A 26,455-nucleotide genomic window follows, 5' to 3' on the forward strand; every position below is an offset into this window, starting at 1 on the left:
ATTGTGTACGTTAAATGTATAAGCTAGAAGTAGAAGCCTAAGTGTTGTTGTTCATTAGTTTACTCCAATTAGGGGAGGGGGATGGTAGTGGAAAATATATTTTAAAAAGATGTGTGTGTATATACACACATACACACACACATATATATTGTTGAAGTCGGACGCTTACATACACCTTAACCAAATACATTTAAACTCAGTTTTTCACAATCCCTGACATTTAATCCAAGTAAAAATTCCCTGTTTTAGGTCAGTTAGGATCACCAATTTATTTTAAGAATGTGAAATGTCAGAATAATAGTAGAGAGAATGATTGATTTCAGCTTTTATTTCTTTCATCACATTCTCAGTGGGTCAGAAGTTGACATAAACTCAATTAGTATTTGGTAGCATTGCCTTTAAATTGTTGAACTTGGGTCAAATGTGTTGGGTATCCTTCCACAAGCTTCCCACAATAACTTGGGTGAATTTTGGCCCATTCCTCCTGACAGAGCTGGTGTAACTGAGTCAGGTTTGTAGGCCTCCTTGCTCGCACACACTTTTTCACTTCTGCCCACAAATTTTCTATAGGATTGAGGTCAGGGATTTGTGATGGCCACTCCAATACCTTGACTTTGTTGTCCTTAATTTTACCACATGTTTTGAAGTATGCTTGGGGTCATTATCCATTTGGAAGACCCATTTGTGACCAAGCTTTAACTTCAAGACTGATGCCTTGAGATGTTGCTTCAATATATCCACATCATTTTCCTTCCCCGTGACGTCTCTATATTTTTTGAAGTGCACCAGTCCCTCCTGCAGCTAAGCACCCCCACAACATGATGCCGCCAACATCGTGCTTCACGGTTGGGATGTTGTTCTTTGGCTTGCAAGCCTCCCCCTTTTTCCTCCAAACATAACAATGGTCATTATGGCCAAACAGTTCTATTTTTGTTTCATCAGACAGGAGGACATTTCTCCAAAAATAATGATCTTTGTCCCCATGTGAAGTTGCAAACCGTAGTCTGGCTTTTTTATGGCGGTTTTTGAGCAGTGGTTTCTTCCTTGCTGAGCGGCCTTTCACGTTATGTCGATATAGGACTCGTTTTACTGTGGATATAGATACTTTTGTACCGGTTTCCTCCAGCATCTTCACAAGATCCTTTGCTGTTGTTCTGGGATTGATTTGCACTTTTCGCACCAAAGTATGTTCATCTCTAGGAGACAGAATGCGTCTTCTTCCTGAGCGGTATGGCGGCTGCGTGGTCCCATGGTGTTTATACTTGCGTACTATTGTTTGTACAGATGAAGGAGGTACCTTCAGGAGTTTGGAAATTGCTCGCAAGGATGAACCAGACTTTGTTTCTGAGGTTTTGGCTGATTTCTTTTGATTTTCCAATTATGTCTAGCAAAGAGGCACTGAGTTTGAAGATTGGATGTATTTCAAGACCTCAGGTACACCTCCAATTGACTCAAATTATGTCAATTTGCCTATCAGAAGCTTCTAAAGCCATGACATAATTTTCTGGAATTTCCCAAGCTGTTTAAAGGCACAGTCAATGAAGTGTACTTGAAATTGTGATACAGTGAATTATAAGCATTTCGCTACACTACAAGCATTTCGCTACACTCGCATTAACATCTGCTAACCATGTGTATGTGACAAATAAAATTTGATTTGATTCGATTTGAAGTGAAATAATCTGTTTTAACAATTGTTGGAAAAATGACTTGTGTCATGCACAAAGTAGATGTCCTAACCGACTTGCCAAAAATATAGTTTGTTAACAAGAAATTTGCGGAGTGGTTGAAAAACAAGTTTTAATGACTCAAACAAGTGTATGTAAACTTCAACTGTGTATAAAGTTTACATAGATATAGGTTGGAGTCGTTAAAACTGCCAAGTTCTCATTTATAACTGCGACCTGGCCAAGATGAAGTAAAGCAGTGCGGCACACACAACAACACAGAGTTACACATGGAATAAACAAACATACAGTCAATAACACAATATGAAAAAAGTATATATATACAGTGTGTGCAAATGAAGTAAGATAAGGGAGGTAAAGGCAATAAATAGGCCATAGTGGCAAAATAATTATAATTCAGCAATTAAACACTGGAGTGATAGATGTGCAGAAGATGAATGTGCAAGTAGAGATACTTGGGTGCAAAGGAGAGAAAAAAACAGTATGGGGATGAGGTAGTTGGATGGGATATTTATAGCTGGGCTGTGTACAGGTGCAGTCATCTGTGAGCTGCTCTGACAGCTGGTGCTTAAAGTTAGTGAGGGAGTTATGAGTCTCCAGCTTCAACTGTAAATACACACACACACACACACACACACACACACACACACACACACACACACACACACACACACACACACACACACACACACACACACACACACACACACACACTATATTTTCTACATTGTAGAAAAATAGTGAAGGCATCAAAACTATGAAATAACACATAGAATCATGTAGTAACCAAAAAAGTGTTAAAACAAATCAAAATCTATTTTAGATTCTTCAAAGTAGCCACCCTTTGCTTTTGATGACAGCATTGCACACACTTGGCATTCTCTCAACATATAGGCTCGTAATGTTCATATGTGTCCTTAATACGTTCTTAATGTTTGGTACATTGTGTATATGTGTGTATATGTGTTTGAATACAAGGCTGTAGTAGTCTCTCTGACCTGGGCAGGTTGTAGAGTGGCGTCATCCTAAAGCAGGCTACCACAGCCTTGCGTCTCTGCTTGGACAGCAGTTTGTGCCACACCATCTTCTTGGATTTGAAGGGGTGCTCCGTCTAAAGTGAGAGAAGAAAGAACTGAGAGAAACGGCACCACTGACATCATGCCATGTGTGTCAAGTAGGATTATAGGGACGCTGTGGGATTATATTGACGCTGTGGGATTATATTGACGCTGTGGGATTATATTGACGCTGTGGGATTATATTGACGCTGTGGGATTATATTGACGCTGTGGGATTATATTGACGCTGTGGGATTATATTGACACTGTGGGATTATATTGACGCTGTGGGATTACATTGACGCTGTGGGATTATATTGACGCTGTGGGATTATATTGACGCTGTGGGATTATATTGACGCTGTGGGATTATATTGACGCTGTGGGATTATATTGACGCTGTGGGATTATATTGACGCTGTGGGATTATATTGACGCTGTGGGATTATATTGACGCTGTGGGATTATATTGACGCTGTGGGATTATATTGACGCTGTAGGTTTGAACATGGGTGTATTACTCTTACTCACCACTTCAATGTGATAGAGCACAGCTGACACCTCCTGCACCCTCTTCACCACCTTATCTGGAGCGTCAGCATCTTCAGCCTTCCCTGCCATCTCCTTATATAGGGACATCTGCCAGCGCATGGACGGGTTCTCTACCTGGACACAACACACACACACACACTGCAGCTGGGGGAACACACACTGCAGCTGGGGGAACAACATGTATCACTTTCCTGTACCTACCCACTCCATCTTACCTTGCCTTGAAGATGCAGGTTGTTTTGCAAGAACTCCCTTACTTCCTCATCAGTGTCCCTCTGGAAGAAAATGTTTTGATATTTATTTTGGGAACAATTTCTTTGTCTAGATATACAGCCCTATGGTCCGGCACATAAGACTAGTCTACATGGTTACTATGGCAGAGTTATTCAAGACAGCCGAGGGAGGGCACACTACCAACGAGTATCGGATCTTGGCCAGGTTGATAAGCTCATGATCAGCAGGGGAGCACATGTTGAGGCCGATGGGGAGCATCTTTTTCAGGGCAGCCACAATAAGTGACGTCTGCACCGAGTAACGGTCTCCCCGTCTCTTCTTCTTGGTACGCTCCACGTCTGAGCCACCAGCCTGGAGAACATAAGGAGGGACCAAGGCGTTACGCATGTCTTCCTCATACATACGGTTGGCGCCACAACCACTATGCGGGGGCACTGTACCACGTATCAAGTAACACTGCTTAGCATTGAACCCATGACAGCACTGATTCAATGTCACAACACGCATTATTCCCAAATTGCTACTTGTATTCCAATGGACATGTGACCATTTCTTCTCATTTGAATGACCTGTTGAGTTAGACAATGTCCCCCTACCTGTTCACCCGGACAGTAGCTATCACAATGCCAATAATTAACACCCTGTAATATCAAGAGCCATGGACTCCTCCCTGAACCCTTCAGTCTAGGTCACTTCCTTTACATTACCATATCCTTCAGTGTTTGCGGCATGTGGACAAGCAATGTACTGAATGAGCAACCTACGGATACCCGGAATGAGGGTTACATCTCAGCACCATAATGATCTGAATCTCTGTACTCCTGGCTGGTAAGGGGAGGGGAATGTGAGAATGTAATAGTGTATTGAGAAGGACTGGGGGGTTGGGGCTGGGGGGGGTGATGGGGTTGGGGGACGACAACTGAAAGGAATCATTCTAATCTGTAGGACAGGAAATCAGTCAAACTGCACATATAAAAACATGCTTACAACACACACATTACGTCCACATGAAAAAACATCCAGCATTCGATGGAAACACTGGTGAAAAACAACCTTCTACGGTATGTTTCTCAGGTGAGTTTGGCACCAGCAGAACTAGGTGAAGAATGAATACGTTATATGGTGTCGGAGAGTAACAGACGCTCCTGTTGAAAACACACAAAACGATTTGCTGTTAGTAGCATCATGTTGATGGGAACTAGAATCAGACTGAAGGTGTTAGCTACCAACTAGCAAATCACACAAGCAAACCAAATGTCCGTGGGATACGTTCCGTCGCCCCTGTGCTCTACTCCCGCACTCCTGTGCTGTTTCTGTGAGGGAACATTGTCTGTTGTCTGCCCTCTATGACGTCCTCAGCAAGCTTGTATGTGTGTGTCATACAGCAGGCTGAGGATGGCCAAAGGAGTGAAGATAACAGAGGAGCCCATAGTAATGGCCGCCCCACAGAACAGAAAAGGATGCAAAGCCTATAGAGATCCTATTCAATTAGTATTCTAACTGCTACTTCTATGGCAACGTTCGTACGAACAGAGAACGTGTCGTAGATAAATGCACTGAAGGACTAAGGGAATCTGAAGTGGTGAAAAGTGAGAGCAATGTGTTACAGTGAAATGCTCTACGTAGATGCAGCTCAGAGTACGCCATTCATGACGAAAAAAAGTGCATCTAGCTTTTCCCCGTTACGTTCCCCTGTGAGTGTGTGTGTGAGTGGTAGGAGTGTTTCAAAGCCACTGATAAGTCCAGGCAGATTCAACCGCTTCTCCAAACCAGTACTTCAATGCAAGGAGTGTGTTACGAATAAGGCTCGCTTAGAGGAAGGTGGGTGCGATGGTTTTAGGGGAGATTTTAGAAGACAGGTTTGATTAAAATAGAATGAGGTGAGGTAAAGTCACATCTGGCATATTCTACATAGGGTAGTATAGAGCTTGTCCCAGAGACCTGCTTCAGTCCTGTTAAATATAGTGTCAGGTCAGGGTTAAAGTGGGACAGGTGGGTGGGTGGGTGGAGACTGACTGGGAGACATGAAGAAGCTAAGCCATGGTCTGACACAGTTAAAGGGAGTGAGTGCTGAGCGCAGAGAGGGGGGCTAACATCCCCTTGCGGAGTGAGCTTGATCACAAACGCTATAGACCAACCAACCTTCAACAGAAAAGTAAAGACATGACAGGATGACTCCAACCCAACTACAATCAACTAAGTGCAAACTCATTGGCAGGATGATGGCACTCTGCTCCCACTGCTGCTTTGGGCAGGCCTAGTGTGGAGCCTAGTGCCATGAGCCCGACTCTAAGGCAGAGTACTTTCATCAAGCTCCTCCAGACTCCCCCCGTCACACACTGGCAGGACTGAGGGTGGCCCACGATGGCCCGGCCCTTCGTCCAATAGTGTTGTATCAGTATGCTGCTTTTCTCTGGCCTTTTCTACTGTGCCTGTCACACACTCTGTCACACAAGTGTGTTTATGAATGTAATTCTATGCAGATGACCAGTAAAAGTTTTATGAGAGATTAAGAGCTGGACGTTTAGCTGAGTGTATGTCACCGTCTAGATATGTGAACACAAGCCAGTCCCCAGTGTTGTCGACAGTGTAACTGGATCTAAAGCATATCAGTGACGCATGTAAGTCAATTCAGACCAACTGTTATCTATTTCTGTGCGTCATCGTGCAGATATAAACATGTGAAATGCTGGACCCAGTTTTGTCCCATTGGTGTTGCGGTAGAGTGCGAAACACGTAGCTAGTTACCGAGTGGACATGCACACCTGTCTCTATATACAAAGTATTTGGCCGCTAGCTGTGTGTGGGTGTTGTATTGGAACACGCTAGAAGTGTGGTTGTGGTGTCCCGGTGTGCCAGTGTGTCGGAGGGGTTGATGAAAAGCCCCTCAAAAGTGAGGTGCCATGCGGTCAGCACAGCGGTCGTGCAGAAACAAAAGTCTAACCTCTGAGTCGCTGCCCTGGAAACCCAGCATCAACACAGAAAAAGAGGACAAGGGTCAAAGAGAGAACACTTAACACACCTGCTATCGCTACAATACTCGACCTCTCTACTGGCATATACACGGACTAATCTTATAGATTAGGATCGTATGCTTCTCTTAGTCCTCAAACGGAGAGAGAGAGAGAGAGAGAGCCAAGGCCGGCATGAAAAACATGGCTGAAAAGTTGCCAAAAAGATCTAGCAAAAAAACAAACAAGGTTTCTAATATACAATACCTGCTGAAGATTTTGTAGGGAAAAGACTTGAAAGAAGAGCCTTTTCTGTAGGGTTATTGTCAGTGATGATACAGCATTGTGCTATGCAGATATTAAGTACACAGTTTTGAAAAATATACACCCAATTTGTATAGGTAAATTAAACACAATATGGTTTGCTCCAATAGGCTAGGAGAAGATCAAAAAATGAATTGACAATTAAGTACGTCAGACATCTTCTTTTTTTTTTTTGCCGTTGAAACATTTGAAAGCAAATGATGCAGGACGTGAAATGAAACGCCCGGCTCCTTGACCTCATTTATGATCGACGTTTCAGAAATCCATAGTCTACCCCAAATCCGCTGGCATCAGTCTAACGTGTCACAACATTTCAACGCTGAAGGTAACTGAACGGCTCTTTAACCCCAGATGGTCTCACCTTGCTCATCTTGCTCTTGCTGTCAGCAGTGAGGAAAGACATGTTATTAATCTCATTCATCACCACAAAGTTCTGCTCCTCTCGCTTGAAGTTCTACAGAGACACAAGAAAGAGAAAGAAAAGGAATAACAATAACAATAATAGTAGATTTGGTTTATATAGCACCAACTGAGGTACTCAAAGAGCTTTACACAGTAAGGGGGAAACTCACCTCATCCACCACCAATGTGTGGCACTCACCTGGGTGACGCATGGCAACCATTCTGTGCCAGAACGCTCACCACACATCAGCTAGCATGGTGGAGCGGTAAGGAGTGATATATGCCAATTAGGAATGATTAGGTGGCCATGATGGAAATGGGGCCAGGTCGGGAATTTAACCAGGACCCCGGGGTAAACGCCCCATCTGATACGAAAAGTGCCATGGGAGTTTTGAATGACCACAGAGAGTCAGGACACCCGTTTAATGTCCCATCCGAAAGATGGCACCCTACACAGGGCAATGTCCCCTTCACTGCCCTGGGGCATTGGGATTCGATCATTTTAAGACCAGAGAGAAGTGTGCCCCATACTGGCCCTCCAACACCACTTCCAGCAGCATCTGGTCCCCCATCGAGGAACCGATCAGGACCAACCCTGCTTAGCTTCAGAGGCAAACTGGCAGTGGGATGCAGGGTGGTATGCTGCTGGTGATATGACAGAGAAAGTGGTCACCTTTCAACCATTTACTCACATGAGATTTGGACCAGAAGATGAAGACCTCTCCAACCATTCTGAAGAGCTCCTCTGCATCTGGGTCAGGGCATGTCAACCACCTCGCCCTGCAAATGGAGGACATCTCTTTACGGTTTTAGTGACCAAGAGACCGCCAACACCACAACACACATGTAGGCAAAGACAACTGGCAGGGGGAATGGTGTCACGACTTCTGCCGAAGTCGATGCCTCTCCTTGTTCGGGCGGTGCTCGGCGGCCGACGTTACCGGTCTTCTAGCCATCATTGATCCATTTTTCATTCTCCATTGGTTTTGTCTTGTCTTCCTACACACCTGGTTCCAATCCCATTAATCACATGTTGTGTATTTAACCCTCTGTTTCCCCTCATGTCCTTGTCAGAGATTGTTTGTTTTTTATGCTTGTGTATTTTGGATTGGTGCGCGACGGGTTCTTGTGCCCACTTGTATTTATTATTGTACTTTGGCTTTGGAGTTTTGTTAAACGACTCCATTAATACCAAGTTCGATTCTCCTGCGCCTGACTTCCCTGACACCTACACACACGGCATTACAAATGGCTTCTGGCATGGAATGTTAGCATACAGTAGAATACTGGATATGAAAGGGTGTACATTTCTAAAGAAAGCAACATGACTGGCCACTGGTTTGCCTGTGTGCTGTACCTGTTATTGTCCACATAGCGGATGAGGAGAGGGTAGAGGGCGTACAGGTCCCTGCAGAGCACAGCAAACTCATCCCTGATGGTGCCCTCCTCCTCGTCCCCCTCGGCCTTTCCCTCCATACGCAGGTGGTCCTCCTCGGCCACCACCTTCCCTGTCCTCTTCTTCAGCTTCTCCATGGTGGGGATGAAATGGGACTTGAGCATCTCTGGCCTGGCCCTGCTCACAATAGGCTGGGAGAAGACTAGGGATAGAAGAGGAGTGGCCGTGGTGAGATGGCAAAAAAACACACACAGACAGGCATAGTACACACACAGCATTGTGGCAACCTCACCAGCCAGCCTCTTCATCCAGGAGGCCTCGTCAATGCCCAGGTTGTTGACCACGATCTTCATGATGCTGCCCAGCAGCTGGTTGAGCTGGTCAGAGGTGACGTCGGTGCAGATCTGGCCCTCCAGCTCAGGGAAGTTCTCTAATCCTCTCTCCCACCAGCGGGGCAGGTAGTTACACAGCATGGGCAGAGTTATCTCGATCACATGGGGCATCTCAGTGTAACGTGCACCTGACTCTGCCAAGTCTCCGATCTCTTTCAGCAGAACGTCTAGCTCTGGTATGTCCTGGCATAACTCCTGGACCTCGTTGGGCAGACCCAAGACTATGGACATGGACAGAGACAGAGCGAGAGAGACAGAGAGAGAGATGGGAGGTTAGAGGAGAGAGTGTTGAGGAACTCAAAAGTCAGGGGTTGGACAGAGAACACGTCACAGGAGCAGATGGACACTCACTGGCTCTTTCTCTGGGGCTCTTGGTGGTGTAAACCGAGAAGGCATTGTACTCATTGAGATGGGGCTCGAGGTAAGCCACAGGCATAGCAGCCGCCAGATGGGCCAGACACTCCCCCAGGGCTGGCCTCTGCCTGGAGGAGGGATGTCATGGCCAGTCAAACTCACAGATGATCAGGTTTGTATTGCTGTACTGTTAACACAGAGAAACAGAGCCTGATCCAGACTCACCTCTCCACATGAGGGTTCTTGACACTGCCCAGGGAGTAGATGGCGCACATGATGCGGTAACACGACATCTGGAGATCATCCACTGACCACCACACATAAAAAAACGAAAATGTTTATTTTTTTATCAACAAGACACCTTTTCAAAGTTTTGAGAGTAAGTAAACTGGAATGCTGTGTCATCACATGAATGCTGTGTCATGAATGCTGTGATGGCATATGACTCACGCATGACATCATCTCCAAACTGGTGCTGAGAGATGTGGTCGAACAGGGAGGTGAGGACTGGGAGCAGCGCAATGGTGGTGTAGTTGATGTTCTGGGACACGCCTTTCACCTGCTGTAGACGGACCATACAGTAGGACAAGACATTTCAGACCAAAAGGCAAACGTTCTGGAATTGTTCAATTCCTACCTGTTCTCTTGTAGACACTTTGCTCTTACCTGGTTGCCTTTAGACACCTTGCCCAGTTTGAGGTTCTCCACCATCTTCTCGATATCATCAGCTGCACCCTCAAAGAACGACCGGAGCCCTGCCTTCACAATCTCAGGCCCAGACTTCATCACCGTCCTGAGGAATTCAGAGCAGGGAGGGGAAAAGTACGGCTATGAGAAAATCTTGATCCAATACCTTTGTATTCGGATTGTGAAAACATTTCAGACAAGTGCCCGATTACCTTGCATCGAGTGATCGTGCCAGGATGTGAAGACAATTGACAATAGCAGCAGCGTCGTTCCCTGAAATAGTGCCGAGGAAAACATAAGGGAAAAGACAACGGCTGACTGGACCAGACAAAACTAAATCATCAGGACAATGCAGATGTCTTACCGAAGAGAGAAACTCTGTGTCTCACCAGAGCAGCCATTTTACAGAAGATACTACGACAGGAGAGAAATCCAACAGAAAAGAGGCGGAAATGCAGAGAAAGGGAATGAATTATGAAAATAAAGGTAAGAGAAAAGGAGAAATTACAGCACAGGTTCAAAAAGAGAGACTTGAGAGGATGAATAGAGATAAAAGTGTCTAAAGTCGACTAACTAAAGTGAGGCGTAACAATATCCTTAAGACGATGTGACCGAGAGTTACCTGGCAATCATCTCTTTCTCCTTGTTAGAGGAATGTCCTCCACTACCCAGGACTTTGGCCGGTGTGGACAGGAAGTACAGACAGTGGTTTTTAAAGTACTGGTTGATCAGGGGCAACAAGATCTGAGACAAACACAGTTCATCATCACATATATCGTTATACCCCTGCAGGAAACATGTAACAGCTGAATCAAATGTCATCGGTCCTCCCCTCGGAAACGGGCCTGTTTCAAAGTGATTCTGCTCTCACCTTGGCAAAGAATTTGATCTCCTGCTCATGAGGTGACTTCTCCACTCTGCCACTGCTCACCACAGCCTCTGGAAAAAACACGCAGGAAAAAGATTTTGGAGTGTTGTTAACAAGTGAAATGTCAACACTGACATTAACTGAGCACTTTTTCATTGGTTATTATCATCCACCCTCCTCCCAGAGTGCACTCTACCAAGATGAGCTATGAACTCTTGGGCGATCTCCATCCACTTCAACAGCTTCTGCAGGAAACCATAGGCGAAGCGCTTCTCGATAGATGAGATGTCTGACTCCATGTCTTTCATTCCTCTGGAGAAAGCATTAAAAAGCATGACTTGTTAATACATAGGCAGTTGCATCAATGACGTCGATGACTTCTCCTTTTACCTGGTGACTGCAAATCCATTGAGTTGGAGAAATTTGAGAAGCTCGTGAGCCTTCTCCCTGTCTCGTGCCTTCTCCTTCGCTGTCAGGGTGTCATAGGGCACAAGCAAAGGGTGGGCGCCTCCTCCTACACACAGTCAAAACGCACAGAGTTGACATTAACTTTGCTAAAAGTGAAAGGTGAAAGGTGACCCCCCCCCACCGCAAAACAGAATGACCTCTGACCTTTGGACTGCAGCTCCATCTTCTTTTTTCGACCCCAGGTGTTGTGATAGTTCTCTGCAAGTTGTTCTGCCATTGACTGGGCAAATGAGACATTAAAAGAAGAAAAAAAAAAACATGGTAAAAAAAGAACGTGTGAAGCAAATAAGACGGACGGTCCAGACTTCAGCGTCATCATACCTGCAGCTCTCTTGACAGTGCCGTGTGGGAGATTTCAATTGGTTGGGGACTGTAGCCATGGCTGGGGTCATATGTTGCCTGAAATACACATATTTGCATTCGTAACATTCATTAAGACTTTTCATCATCTCTGTCTGATCTGAAAAACGTTTTTCCATCCTTTTTTTGATATTCCCACTTCTCTGTACCTGCGCAGTCTGAGAGATCTTCCGGGCTGCCTTCTTCTGCTCAGTCTTGGCTTCATCTCCTTCCCTCGTTTGATCCAGAGTCCACTCCCATGCAATCATGGCCTTCATGGACTCTTTGATGGGCCAACGGTAGATCTCTTTGTCCTATAAAGGGAAGAGATCGTTACAGGCTGAGGGCATCAGTGAGCAGCAACATAAAGACCTTCCGGTGGTTGACAGAAATCACTATGCATTGCGGAAGAAAATGATCAACTGTGCCTCTTACCTTCTCGGAGAATGTTTTGTACGGTCGGAGCATGGGGTGAGTTTTCGAATTTTCATCCAACATCTCTCCATACGTCCAATTATTCTGAATCTGCAGGTGAACAGACATGCAGCAAATTACTTCAGTTGCACAGTACATTGTACTGATGCACAGACACTTCAAGTTGATCTTTTTTTCTGACCTTTTCAAAAGCCCACTTGTCATGTGTGTACTCAGCATATCTGTTGATGAAGCCATCCAACCTCTCAGGGATGATAGTACTAGAATACAAAACATCGTAGACTTCAGTACGCCATAGTCATAACTTACTATACAGTAGCTAAAAGCAGAGGATATTGCGTAATATTTATGAAAATATCAACACTGTCCATTGATACGCTGTCTTATCTATTTAAGCTTTAAGGCCCGAGGAGGTGTGGTATATGGCCAATATACCACGGCTAAGGGCTGTTCTTACGCAAGACGCAATGCGGAGTGCCTGAACACAGCCCTTAGCTGTGGTATATTGGCCATACATCACAACCCCCCGAAGAGCCTTATCGCTATTATAAACTGGTTACCAACGCAATTAGAGCAGTAAAACAAATGTCTCGTCATACCCGTGGTATACGGTCTAATATATACCATGGCCTTCAGCCAATCAGCATTCAGGGCTCAAACCACCCAGTTTATAATTTGTTTTAGATTACTCTCCTATTGGTTTACTGCCTTTTCCCATTCCAGGGTCTTACTTTGTGGTCTCCACTGGTTTGGGATCAAAGTTTCCCTCTGCATCCACCAAAGCTTTCTTCTCAGTCTTGGAGGAGTAGCTGGCATCTACATAATCTGGAGGGATGGCCCCAGCAATGGCGCATATGCACGGCATGGCGATTTTGAACAGCTCAGCATCAAATTTCTGAAACCAGAACCAGAGGACATAGCGAAATATTTGTCTTTACAACGATATACCAGATCAACGTTTTCTTATTGAAGGCAAACATTTCCTAGGTTTCCATGCAGCTGATAGAGCAGTGTAATAGTGTAACCTTGTGGGCCAGGGACTCAAAGATGCCCCAGAAGAGTTTGCGGGTGAGATGCAGCTCCTCCTCTGATGACACTCCAAAGTTGCCCCAGCCGTTGGGCAGGCAATAGTACTTCCAACAACGCTCATAGTGATTGGTCAAAAGCTGCAGCCAACAAAATAACATTATGAAATCAGCTTAATCTGGCATACTAACATCTGGATGATAATTTCATTGAATGTCTTGACGTTTAGTTGTTTTGTTTCTATAAAGTTTTGATTGTCCAATGACAGGTTAAGACATGTCCATACCTTGAGTGGCATTTTGGCATATTCATTGAGAATTGGCACATCAAATACCAGCCTTCTCAACAGGTGTTGTAACATGGATGGCCGCAGATTCCTAGGAAATAGAGGCAAATAAATAAGCGCATGTAAATAATCTGAATAAATAATAATAAATAAATGCATCAAGCATGGTTAAACAACTCACTAAAAGTGCACTGTGCAAATAGCTTACGGAAGTGGACATCCCAATGTCCAGGAGACATTAACATTAACTTATAGGGGAAACAAAGACAGAAATTCCACTTACCCAATGCAGAAAGACAGATTGTTAGATAACGACAGTTAGAAGGTGAACCGTGCCAGGGCAATAAGTCCAACTCACTTGCACAAAGCCATGAGACACTCCTCTATGACATCTCTCTGGGCCTTAGTGAAGGCTCGTCCGCGGGACAGCCGGTAGATGGTGTGCAGCATAGAGTCGATCATGATGGCCCGGTGGTCAGTGCCGGCGAACAAAAAGGCACACTTGGTGATGAGGGGCAGCACGGCCAGAGAGAGGTAGCGGTTCAGAGCCAGGGCCATCTCTGTGGTGCAGAAAGCCGCCTAGTGGGGAGAGATCCATTTAAACGGTCATATTCTCTGCATTCAAAAGACCACACACTACCTTTTCAATACAAAGCAAGTGTTCATATGGCGCCTAAATCAAAGAGGAGCATAAGAGCAGACAAAGTGAATTCCTTATGTAGTGTATATGAGTAGTGAGAGAGAGAAAGGATGACTCACTGTGTCCAGAGAAGCAGCTGCCCTCATGTCAGGCAGGAAGCCCACCTCCAGCACATGAAGCAGGAAGTCTTGGTTGTCAATACCATACACTCTGTCAAGGAACAGCACCATGGGAGCCTTGTGGTCCGGCACAAAACTGGAAGACATCTTGGGTTCAATGACGCTGTTATCTAGACATCACAAAAAGACAGAGGGAAGTTGAAGAGGAGAATAACATTAGGATTCACATTATTGAACGATTCTGACTAATTACAGATATAAAATGGAATATATTATGATCAAACTAAACTTAAATCCTCTTTTGTTCCATTTCCTCATCAAGACGTTAAGATTCTCTTTCCTTGAGCCAGCACAAGAGTTCATTGAATCCAAACAGTTTTGCCTCTGACTCACCTTTTCCAAAGTCTGGTATCTGGACAGACAGGCTGATGACTCCCACAAGGTCCTCCATAGGCACCAGGGACCTCAGAATGGCCCTGATCCTCAGAGCCTCGCCCTTCCCAGCCTGGATCAACTGCGGGGCCAAACAAAAAATAGCAACGTCTTAGAATGAACCGCAGCAGCTTGCCAGCTCCATTCCATAACCCCTGGCTTCTCTCTTAATGTTTTCCAACGCTCAGTACTCACATGCATCTCTGGAGCGCAGCGTCCCAGCAAGTCAATGAGAGCTGAGTAGAAGGACATGATGGCATTCCCCAGGTGAACCTTGTTCTCCTCATGCTGCTCCTCCCCACCAGGGAACCTACCAGTGAAAAGGAAGAATCAACACGCAGGCCCAAAACTTGTCAAAGGAGAACGTGTTCTCATCTACTACACTAGTAAATACTGTAGATATTCAATCCGTCCCTCAGTGGTTTGGCTCTTACATGCCGGGGAAGCGCCGGTCTTTCTTCACAGTGGGGCCGTCCCTGGCAGGGTCTTCAGAGATCTTGATGGCCTCCTCTATAGCAGCCAGCAGGCCGTTCCCACCCTCTCCTCTCAGAGCCGGGCCAAAACACTCTGGCCGACGGATCAGAAGACGCACCACCACATTGGCATTCTCCTCTACGCTCTCTCCTACAGGGGGGCATAGAGCCAAACCACGCTCAGTGATGGAAGGTAAACAGAAAGACATCATCCCAACAGTAGTGTATTCCATTACGAGGTCCGCAAAACACAGACCATTGACGAAGACAGCGAAGCGGAGGAAGTCCAGGTATTTCTCCCCGCCACACGGGTTCCAGCCAATGTCAGGGTAACCCTTAGCCAGGAGCTGGGGACAGCTCTGGAGCCCACAGCCTGCGAGGTACTTCACCACCTGGGAGGAAAAACACAGGACAGAGGCAGAAAGAGAGATGGCCAATGTGCTATATGCGGCCGCATCAGAGAAACTGCACGTGTTTGTTGAGGCTGTCCAACCTTCTCCAGGTCTTGTTCCTGTAGAGCCAGAGCCAGCTCATTGTTGTCAATGCAGGATGCTGCAGCCACGTCTAGAGGGGTGGAGCCACGCATTCCTGAAAGACATCCATGACATGTTCAGTCCCAACACATAGCAAAACTATTCTGCCTTTAGAGGGATTATGTCAACCTAACCTTATAAGAATACAAACTTGTATTGGCAGAATATTTTTGATTTAACCCTTATTTTACCAGGTAAGTTGACTGAGAACACGTTCTCATTTAAAGCAACGATCTGGGGAATAGTTACAGGGGAGAGGGGGGGGGGTGAATGAGCCAAATTGGAAGATATCAATGTCCCTCACCAAGGCCAATGCCACTGTTCTGTAACAGGTAGCTGAGGTGGTCGAACATGGAACGTTGGTTCTGGCGACTGATGCGACAGAAGTAGCACAGGAAACGACAGCAGTTGGTGACCATGCGAGGGAATCTGATCTCCTGCGGAGGAACACATGCAAGGGGGAATCCACTGACTACGGTGTAATAACATGTAACACATTCCCATGTTCAGCCAAGCATTGATCCTGTTGTTATGAGCCAAGTAACCACTTTACCTTGGAGTCGCCACCACCCAGCACGTTGACCATCACCTCCATGACAGTCTCGTGCATGCCCAGCGCTCGCATCAGGTTGGGGTGCTGATAAAACACTTTGTTGCTCATGATGTTTCTGACGGAGAGAGAAGGCTCATGTTGACTCTCAGTTCCTCCTCAATCCATCCAGTTCTCTGTATAGTAAATGATTTTACTGGTCTACTGTGTACTACTGACCCGATGCTCTGGATCATAAGTCTCTCCTCCTCGGGGCCCATCTGGACGATGAGCAGCGAGCGGATCTGTCCCAGGCACTCCAGCAGGTCCATGGTATCCTTTATGGAGATGGCGTTGATTGTGTAGGCCTTGGGCAGGGCCCGGATCAGCTCCCCCAGCCCGTCATACTGACGGTGCAGCAGGCTGAACATCAGACGCACCAGCTCAGGGTTCTGGATGAACGACTCCTGGGCCCAGTGGATCATAGTGTGGGAAATGAGCTCCTGGAGGGTGCCTGGAGGAGAGAAAGGGGAGGTTATAAACAAGAGGAATCACTTGATTGATTGTTGAAACCAAATGAAATTATCCCATGACTAGACTGACATTTAAATTTTGTAATGTTGTCTCCAGCTGGAGCAGCCTACTGCTTTTAAAGGTGCAATATGCAGGAATCGCTATGCCATTTGCTGGTTGCTAAAATTCTAATAGCTTGCCAAATGTCAGTTAATGTGACAAAACAAGCACTCAGCGTGGTAGGTGTACATTTTCAATTTATTAAATGAACAACCCAAAAAAAACAAGAAAGATAAACGACACGTAAAGTAACGTAGCGCTAAACCAGCAACTAACAAAAAACAAGATCCCACAACAGAAAGTGGGAAAAAGGGCTGCCTAAGTATGATCCCCAATCAGAGACAACGATAGACAGCTGCCTCTGACTGGGAACCATACTCAGCCAAAAACAAAGAAATAGACAACATAGAATGCCCACCCCAGATCACACCCTTACCTAACCAAATAGAGAAATAAAACGGCTCTCTAAGGTCAGGGCGTGACAATCTTAAGAGAAATAATCTGTTTGTAAACAATTGCTGAAAAAATTACTTGTGTCATGCACAAAGTAGATGTCCTAACCGACTTGTCACTTGTAACTATAGTTTGTTAACAAGAAATTTGTGGAGCAGTTTCTGTAAACTTCCGACTTCAACTGTATGTGAATTTGGTCAGGTCGCCCAAAACGTTATCCAATAAACGTAATTATCCAATAAACGAAATCAAATCAATCAACAATTCACATTGTCTACTGGCATTGAAGGTACATCGTTGGCTTGATTTGACTGTTTTTCAGTGGGACGAGTGATAGAGAGTGAGACTCACTGGGTTTGGTCTCTTCTACAGGTTCTGGCTCCTCCTCTACCTTCTTCTTGCGAAGGTGCCTCAACTTGTCCAAAATTCTGAAGAGTCGTCCTTTGAGAGACATATCCAACTCCTCCTCCACCTCTTCCTCTTCAATGTGTACTCCTGACGGTGACATGAGGGATGAAAGACCATTGACCACTAGCTGCTCACCTCAAATGTAGGCTATATACATGTATATAAGTCACGTTCTAAGTTACATTTGGCGATATAAGTACTGAATTAGTTTGACTGACCGCAGTGAGCAAGCAGGTTCTTGTGAAAAGACAGCAGGGCATCGCGGACCTCATCAGGCACAGGACACTCCTCATCCTCCGCAATGCTCTTAAAGTTCATCAGCATGTTAACCTGCAGGTGAAAGACAACACGTTGTTGTCACCGTTCATGTACTGTTAAAAGTGGGACAGTACTCGGAGGCTGAAGGTACCTGCTCCTGCGGTGGTGAGCGGAACTCGCGGGTCTTGCGGGCCGTCTCGGCAGCGCTCATGGTGAACGCCAGCATGAGCTCGTTGTAGCGGGCTCTTGGTTGGCCTGCACCTGGCTTACAAACTGGTCTGAGAAAGCTATGATGGCCTCTACCCTGTGGCGCAACTCACAGTCACAGAAATACTGAAGCAGAGTGCACATCTGACATACAGAAAGGAAAAGACATGAGATGTAGCAATATTGATTAGTATAATTAGTCAAACTTGGGAGGATTTTGAAAGTTACAGTGAAGTGATAAGAGACACACACCAACCTGTAGCTTGACAGACTCTGGCAGCTTCATGTGCAGTAATCCCTCTTCCAGACCTACTTGTTCTTCTGCCTCTCCGTCTGCCTCTCCAGGCGTCGCCTCCTTCTCTGTCTCCTCAGCACCTTTCTCTCCATCCACTTTCTCTCCGTCCTCCTCTTCCTCTTTTTCTACCAGCTCCTCCAGCTCTGCCTCCAGTTCCTCATCTTCCTCACCCATCCCCTCGTCCTCCATTTCTGTTTCATGTCCGCTCTCCACTGCTCCCTCCTCTTCCTCCTTCACCTCCTCCCCCCCTTCTTTGAGCGCCAGCGTTTGGCTCCCCGCGCCCTTGGCTGTGGCTTCTGCTTCTTCTGCAGCAGCCTCTGCCTCTCCACTGAACACCGTGGGCTCGATCATCTTCAGGATGTGCTTGACATCTTCATTCTCGAACACGCCCATGATGAGCAGGGTGCTGATGAGCTTGAGGATGGGGACAAAGTGGAACTCAACACTGCCTCCTACAGGATCCCTCATGGCCTGACCACCGTCTTGTACAGCTTCTGTCAGCATGGTCAGGGCCTTCGCCTTCAGCACCTACAGGAGAAAGAAAGACATGAATCACCATTGGTCAGTTCAAACAGAAAACCCTTCCGCTCTCCTTTCATCGGCCTGAGGCTTTTTACCTGTAGGGGGATGAATGGGCTGAGGGTGTAGATGTCCAGGTCTGTCCCCACAAAGCCAGTGGGGGAGAAGTGGAGTTTGGGGCGCAGGCAGGTAGTGAGGCCTACCCCTGGTAAAGCATGGGAGTTGTCAGTGTCTGAGTAGAGGTTGATGCTGCGCGTCTCGTCTGTCATGGGCACGATGAACTCCTTGTTGGTCATGAGGCGGTTCCTCTTGGCCGACTCCAGGTGCATGCTGATGAGCAGGTCGTAGTAGCCGCTCCTCATTGGTCCAGGCAGGTAGGTGTTCTCTATAGCGTAGAACAGCTGGGACTCATCAACATGACTGCATAGGGCGTGAGCCACACGGTTGTTCCCCAGAGCACAGACCGAGCCGTACAATTTCAGAGTGTGGTAGTGGAACTTCAGCAGGTCCATACGCTCCGACAGCTCCAAGACGTCAATACATCTAAAGGGGACAGAGGGAGAGAACTGTATGGCACAAGGCAGTATAGATTGACAAATCTATTGCATCAGAGCCAGAGTGGGTGGCTATTGGTTATATTTATTTTCCAATACTATAGCAAACACTGAAATCAACAAATCATGTGATCTTTGTTAAAAGCTGCAGTGCCTTCAGAAAGTATTCACACCCCATGACTTTTTCCACATTTTGTTGTTTTACAGTCTGAATTTAAAATGGATTGAATTGAGATGCTTTGGTAACTGGCCTACACACAATACCCTATAATGTCAAAGTGGAATTACATTTTTACAAATTAATTAAAAATGAAAATCTGAAAGGTCTTGAGTTAATAATTATTGGCTCACGAGTTGCGCAGTAGTCTAAGGCACTGCATCTCAGTGTTAGAGGCATCACTACAGACCCTGGTTCGATTCCAGGCTGTATCACAACCGGCCGTGACTGGGAGTCCCATAGGGCAGCGCACAATTGGCCCAATGTCGTCTGGGTTAGGGTTTTGCCGGGGTAGGCCGTCATTGTAAATAAGAACTTGCTCTTAACTGACTTGCCTAGTTAAATAAAGGTTAAATAAATAACAAATATTTAACCTCTTTGTTATGGCAAGCCTAAATAAGCTCAGGACTAAAAATATGCTTAACAAATCACATAATAAGTTGCATGGACTCACTCTGTGTGTGTTTTTGAATGACTACCTCATCTCTGTACTACACACATACAATTATCACAAGGTACCTCGGTCGAGCAGTGAATTTCAAAGAAAGATTCAACCATAAAGACCAGGGAGGTCTTCCAATGCCTCGCAGAGAAGGGAACCCATTTAATTTTTTTATTTCACCTTTATTTAACCAGGTAGGCCGGTTGAGAACAAGTTCTCATTTACAACTGCGACCTGGCCAAGATAAAGCAAAGCAGTGTGACAAAAACAACACAGTTATACATGGAATAAACAAAAGTACAGTCAATAACACAATAGAAAAAATCTATATACAGTGTGTGCAAATGGAGTAAGGAGGTAAGGCAATAAATAGGCCATAGTAGCGAAGTAATTACAATTTAGCAAATTTACACTGGAGTGATAGATATTCAGATGATGATGTACAAGTAGAAATACGGGTGTGCAAAAGATTTTAAAAAGTAAATAAAAACCATTTGGGGATGAGGTAGGTAGTTGGATGGGCTATTTGCAGATGGGCTGTGTACAGCTGCAGCAATGCTTAAAGTTAGTGAGGGAGATATAAGTCTCAAACTTCAGCGATTTTTGCAATTCGTTCCAGTCATTTGCAGCAGAGAACTGGAAGGAAAGGCGGCCAAAGGAGGTGTTGGCTTTGGGGATGACCAGTGAGATATACCTGCTGGAGCACGTGCTACGGGTGGGTGTTGTTATGGTAGATGACCTGGAGTCAGTGGGCCTGGCGATTAATATGTAGCAAGGGCCAGCCGACGACTTGCATACAGGTCGCAGTGGTGGGTGGTATATGGGGCTTTGGTGACAAAATGGATGGCACTGTGATAGACTACATCCAGTTTGCTGAAGAGTCTTGGAGGCTATTTTGTAAATGACATCGCCGAGTCGATGATCGGTAGGATAGACAGTTTTACGAGAGTATGTTTGGCAGCATGAGTGATGGAGGCTCTGTTGCGAAATAGGAAGCCGATTCTAGATTTCACTTTGGATTGAAGATGTTTAATATGAGTCTGGAATGAGAGTTTACAATCTAGCCAGACACCTAGGTATTTGTAGTTGTCCACATATTCTAAGTCAGAACCATCCAGAGTAGTGATGCTAGTCAAGCAGGCGAGTGCGGGCAGCGATCGGTTGAAAAGCATGCATTTAGTTTTACTTGCATTTAAGAGCAGTTGGAGGCCACGGATGGAGTGTTGTATGGTATTGAAGCTCGTTTGGAGGTGTGTTAACACAGTGTCCAAAGACGGGCCAGATGTATACAGAATGGTGTCGTCTGTGTAGAGGTGGTTCAAGAAATCACCAGCAGCAAGAGCGACATCATTGATATATACAAAGAAAAGAGTCGGCACAGGAATTGAACCGTGTGGTACGCCCATAGAGACTGCCAGAGGTCCGGACAACAGGCCCTCCGATTTGACACACTGAACTCAATCTGAGAAGTAGTTGGTGAACCAGGAGAGGCAGTCATTTGAGAAAGCAAGGCTGTTGAGTCTGCCGATAAGAATACAGTGATTGAAAGAATACAGTGATTGACAGTCGAAAGCCTTGGCCAGGTCAATGAAGACGGCTGCACAGTACTGTCTTTTATTGATGGTGGTCATGATATTGTTTGATACCTTGAGCGTGGCTGAGGTGCACCCGTGACCAGCTCGGAAACCGGATTGCACAGTGGAGAAGTTGCGGTGGGATTCGGAATGGTCAGTTTGTTAACTTGGCTTTCGAAGACTTTGGAAAGGCAGGGCAGGATGGATATATGTCTGTAACAGTTTGGGTCTAGAGTGTCACCCCCTTTGAAGAGGGTAGCTTTCCAATCTTTAGGAATCTCGGACGATACGAAAGAGAGGTTGAAAAGAATAGTAATAGGGGTCGCAACAATGGCGGCAGATCATTTTAGAAAGAGAGGGTCCAGATTGTCTAACCCAGCTGATTTGTACGGGTCCAGGTTTTGCAGCTCTTTCAGAACATCTGCTATCTGGATTTGGGTGAAGGAGAAGCTGGGGGGGATTTGACAAGTAGCTGCGGGGGGTGCGGAGCTGTTGTCTGGGGTTGGGGTAGCCAGGAGGAAACAGGATGTTGTCATGCTGGTTGAGGGCAGTCAGGTCTGGAGTGAACCAAGGGCTATATCTGTTCTTAGTTCTCCATTTTTGAAAGGGGCATGCTTATGGATGGTGAGGAAATTACTTTTATAGAACAACCAGGCATCCTCTACTGACGGGATGAGGTCAAAATCCTTCCAGGATACCCAGGGCTCCGGGCAGCCGAGCGGAAATGGAGGAAAACTCGCCTCCCTGCGGACCTGGCATCCTTTCACTCCCTCCTCTCTACATTTTCCTCCTCCGTCTCTGCTGCTAAAGCCCCTTTCTACCACTCTAAATTCCAAGCATCCGCCTCTAACCCTAGGAAGCTCTTTGCCACCTTCTCCTCCCTCCTGAATCCTCCTCCTCCCCCTCCTCCCTCTCTGCAGATGACTTCGTCAACCATTTTGTAAAGGTCGCGACATCCGATCCTCGTTTGCTAAGCCAAATGACACCGCTGGTTCTGCTCACACTGCCCTACCCTGTGCTCTGACCTCTTTCTCCCCTCTCTCTCCAGATGAAATCTTGCGTCTTGTGACGGCCGGCCGCCCAACAACCTGCCCGCTTGACCCTATCCCCTCCTCTCTTCTCCAGACCATTTCCGGAGACCTTCTACCTTATCTCACCTCGCTCATCAACTCATCCCTGACCGCTGGCTACGTCCCTTCCGTCTTCAAGAGAGCGAGAGTTGCACCCCTTCTGAAAAAACCTACACTCGATCCCTCCGATGTCAACAACTACAGACCAGTATCCCTTCTTTCTTTTCTCTCCAAAACTCTTGAACGTGCCGTCCTTGGCCAGCTCTCCCGCTATTTCTCTCAGAATGACCTTCTTGATCCAAATCAGTCAGGTTTCAAGACTAGTCATTCAACTGAGACTGCTCTTCTCTGTATCACGGAGGCGCTCCGCACTGCTAAAGCTAACTCTCTCTCCTCTGCTCTCATCCTTCTAGACCTATCGGCTGCCTTCGATACTGTGAACCATCAGATCCTCCTCTCCACCCTCTCCGAGTTGGGCATCTCCGGCGCGGCCCACGCTTGGATTGCGTCCTACCTGACAGGTCGCTCCTACCAGGTGGCGTGGCGAGAATCTGTCTCCTCACCACGCGCTCTCACCACTGGTGTCCCCCAGGGCTCTGTTCTAGGCCCACTCCTATTCTCGCTATACACCAAGTCACTTGGCTCTGTCATAACCTCACATGGTCTCTCCTATCATTGCTATGCAGACGACACACAATTAATCTTCTCCTTTCCCCCTTCTGATGACCAGGTGGCGAATCGCATCTCTGCATGTCTGGCAGACATATCAGTGTGGATGACGGATCACCACCTCAAGCTGAAGCTCGGCAAGACGGAGCTGCTCTTCCTCCCGGGGAAGGACTGCCCGTTCCATGATCTCGCCATCACGGTTGACAACTCCATTGTGTCCTCCTCCCAGAGCGCTAAGAACCTTGGCGTGATCCTGGACAACACCCTGTCGTTCTCAACTAACATCAAGGCGGTGGCCCGTTCCTGTAGGTTCATGCTCTACAACATTCGCAGAGTACGACCCTGTCTCACACAGGAAGCGGCGCAGGTCCTAATCCAGGCACTTGTCATCTCCCGTCTGGATTACTGCAACTCGCTGTTGGCTGGGCTCCCTGCCTGTGCCATTAAACCCCTACAACTCATCCAGGACGCCAGCCCGTCTGGTGTTCAACCTTCCCAAGTTCTCTCACGTCACCCCGCTCCTCCGCACTCCACTGGCTTCCAGTTGAAGCTCGCATCCGCTACAAGACCATGGTGCTTGCCTACGGAGCTGTGAGGGGAACGGCACCTCAGTACCTCCAGGCTCTGATCAGGCCCTACACCCAAACAAGGGCACTGCGTTCATCCACCTCTGGCCTGCTCGCCTCCCTACCACTGAGGAAGTACAGTTCCCGCTCAGCCCAGTCAAAACTGTTCGCTGCTCTGGCCCCCCAATGGTGGAACAAATTCCCTCACGACGCCAGGACAGCGGAGTCAATCACCACCTTCCGGAGACACCTGAAACCCCACCTCTTTAAGGAATACCTAGGATAGGATAAGTAATCCTTCTCACCCCCCCCTTTAAGATTTAGATGCACTATTGTAAAGTGACTGTTCCACTGGATGTCATAAGGTGAATGCACCAATTTGTAAGTCGCTCTGGATAAGAGCGTCTGCTAAATGACTTAAATGTAAATGTAAATGTAATACCCGGGCCAGGTCGATTAGAAAGGCCTGTTCGCCGAAGTGTTTTTGGGAGTGTTTGACAGTGATGAGGGGTGGTCGTTTGACCGCAAACCCATAACAGATGCAGGCAATGAGGCAGTGATTACTGAGATCCTGATTGAAAACAGCAGAGGTGTATTTGGAAGGCAAGTTGGTCAGGATAATATCTATGAGGGTGCCCATGTTTATGGATTTAGGGTTGTACCTGGTGGGTTCCTTGATAATTTGTGTGAGATTGAGGGCATCTAGCTTAGATTGTAGGACGGCCGGGGTGTTAAGCATATGCCAGTTTAAATCAACTAGCAGAACGAACTCTGAAGATAGATGGGGGGCAATCAATTCACATATGGTGTCCAGGGCACAGCTGGGAGCTGAGGGGGGTCTATTACAGGCGGCAACAGTGAGACTTATTTCTGGAGAGATTATTTTTTTAATTAGAAGCTCGAACTGTTTAGGCATAGACCTGGAAAGTATGACAGAACTCTTCATGCAATCTCGGCAGTAGATTGCAACTCCTCCCCCTTTGGCAGTTCTATCTTGTCGGAAGATGTTATAGTTAGGGATGGAAATTTCAGGATTTTTGGTGGCCTTCCTAAGCCAGGATTCAGACACGGCAAGGACATCAGGGTTGGCGGTGTATGCTAAAGCAGTGAGTAAAACAAACTTAGGGAGGAGGCTTCTTATGTTAACATGCATGAAACCAAGGCTTTTACGGTTACAGAAGTCAACAAATGAGAGCGCCTTGGAACATACAGGGCCTGGGTTAACCTCTACATCACCCGAGGAACAGAGGAGGAGTAGGATGAGGGTACGGCTAAAGGCTATCAAAACTGGTCGTCTAGTGCATTGGGGACAGAGAATAAAAAGAGTAGATTTCTGGGCGTGGTAGAATATATTCAGGGCATAATGTACAGACAGGGGTATGGTAGGGTGCGTGTACAGTTGAGGGTAACCTAGGCATTGAGTGATGATGAGAGAGGTTGCATCTCTGAAGGCACTAGTTATGCTAGGGGAGGTCACGGCATGTGTGGGAGGTGGGACAAAAGAGGTACTGTATCTTGTATCTGAGGAATGTTGAGTGGGACTAGGGGCTCCGCAGTAAAATAAAACAATAATAACTACCCTAAACAACAATATACAAGGCATATTGACATTTGAGAGAGACATAAAGCAATCACAGGTGTTGATTGGGAGAGCTAGCTAAGACAAAAATTTACAGACAACAATAGCGTACAGATTTGGGCGCACACATTTGGCTGGACTCAATTCATGGCCAGATAGCATTTCAAGTTAATTTATGGAATTAGAGTTTATATGCAGTTTATCACGCCCGGTTTGAGGTGGATGTCTACTTGACCTTTTTTAATTTTCTAAGACAACAACAGCTAATCAGCTAAGACAACAAAAACAGGTAAAATGGCGATGAATGGTCAGAGAGGGTCAGTTAACTACACACAGGGCCTGAGTTCGAGGCTGGGGCTGACAGATAAACAAAATAAACAAAATGGAGTACCGTGATTAATGAACAGTCCAGCAGGCATCAGCTACAGTGGGGAGAACAAATATTTGATACACTGCCGATTTTGCAGATTTTTCTAATTACAAAGCATGTAGAGGTCTGTAATTTTTTTGTTTTAGATTCAGTCTCTCACAGTTGAAGTGTACCTATGATTTTAAAAAATTACAGACCTCTACATGCTTTGTAAGTAGGAAAACCTGCAAAATCGGCAGCATATCAAATACTTGTTCTCCCCACTGTATGTAGCCAGGTCCAGTGAACAGTAATAGATGAAACAGGGAAGCCGTTAGGTAGTCGTTCCTACGCTAGCAAGCAGGAGACACAGCATTCATAAAGATAGCAGGCCGGGGCTAGCAGAAGCGATTTTCACCAGCGTCCGGCAAAAGCCGGTTGAGGGCACAATGGACGGAATTACGTCGGCAGACCACTCGTGATGGATCGACGGGGCTCCGTGTCGACAAAGGGTCCAGGCCAATTAGCAAAAGAGG

The 26,455-nt window shown here is 46.3% G+C and overlaps 1 protein-coding gene across 1 annotated transcript in view; it reads right to left on the minus strand.

Moving 5' to 3' along the window:
- Positions 1–26,455, minus strand: part of LOC124006954 (ryanodine receptor 1-like) — a 76,687-nt gene that overhangs the window by 31,387 nt on the left and 18,845 nt on the right. The window contains 43 exon segments of the mRNA XM_046317150.1: positions 2,687–2,799; positions 3,278–3,412; positions 3,514–3,573; positions 3,713–3,883; positions 6,477–6,491; positions 7,169–7,261; positions 7,902–7,989; positions 8,567–8,807; positions 8,898–9,218; positions 9,349–9,479; positions 9,577–9,658; positions 9,802–9,913; positions 10,018–10,144; positions 10,251–10,311; positions 10,403–10,452; positions 10,661–10,782; positions 10,910–10,977; positions 11,103–11,218; positions 11,297–11,420; positions 11,519–11,594; positions 11,696–11,773; positions 11,884–12,027; positions 12,149–12,238; positions 12,330–12,408; positions 12,880–13,043; positions 13,174–13,314; positions 13,461–13,551; positions 13,819–14,039; positions 14,220–14,389; positions 14,613–14,733; positions 14,847–14,961; positions 15,086–15,275; positions 15,381–15,516; positions 15,618–15,712; positions 15,962–16,094; positions 16,211–16,325; positions 16,427–16,700; positions 17,564–17,707; positions 17,839–17,950; positions 18,030–18,127; positions 18,130–18,229; positions 18,342–18,908; positions 18,998–19,442. Coding sequence (XP_046173106.1) covers positions 2,687–2,799; positions 3,278–3,412; positions 3,514–3,573; positions 3,713–3,883; positions 6,477–6,491; positions 7,169–7,261; positions 7,902–7,989; positions 8,567–8,807; positions 8,898–9,218; positions 9,349–9,479; positions 9,577–9,658; positions 9,802–9,913; positions 10,018–10,144; positions 10,251–10,311; positions 10,403–10,452; positions 10,661–10,782; positions 10,910–10,977; positions 11,103–11,218; positions 11,297–11,420; positions 11,519–11,594; positions 11,696–11,773; positions 11,884–12,027; positions 12,149–12,238; positions 12,330–12,408; positions 12,880–13,043; positions 13,174–13,314; positions 13,461–13,551; positions 13,819–14,039; positions 14,220–14,389; positions 14,613–14,733; positions 14,847–14,961; positions 15,086–15,275; positions 15,381–15,516; positions 15,618–15,712; positions 15,962–16,094; positions 16,211–16,325; positions 16,427–16,700; positions 17,564–17,707; positions 17,839–17,950; positions 18,030–18,127; positions 18,130–18,229; positions 18,342–18,908; positions 18,998–19,442 — 6,129 coding nt within the window.

This window comes from Oncorhynchus gorbuscha, linkage group LG02 (genome assembly GCF_021184085.1).
Source record: "Oncorhynchus gorbuscha isolate QuinsamMale2020 ecotype Even-year linkage group LG02, OgorEven_v1.0, whole genome shotgun sequence".
Classification (NCBI taxonomy): Eukaryota; Metazoa; Chordata; class Actinopteri; order Salmoniformes; family Salmonidae; genus Oncorhynchus; species Oncorhynchus gorbuscha.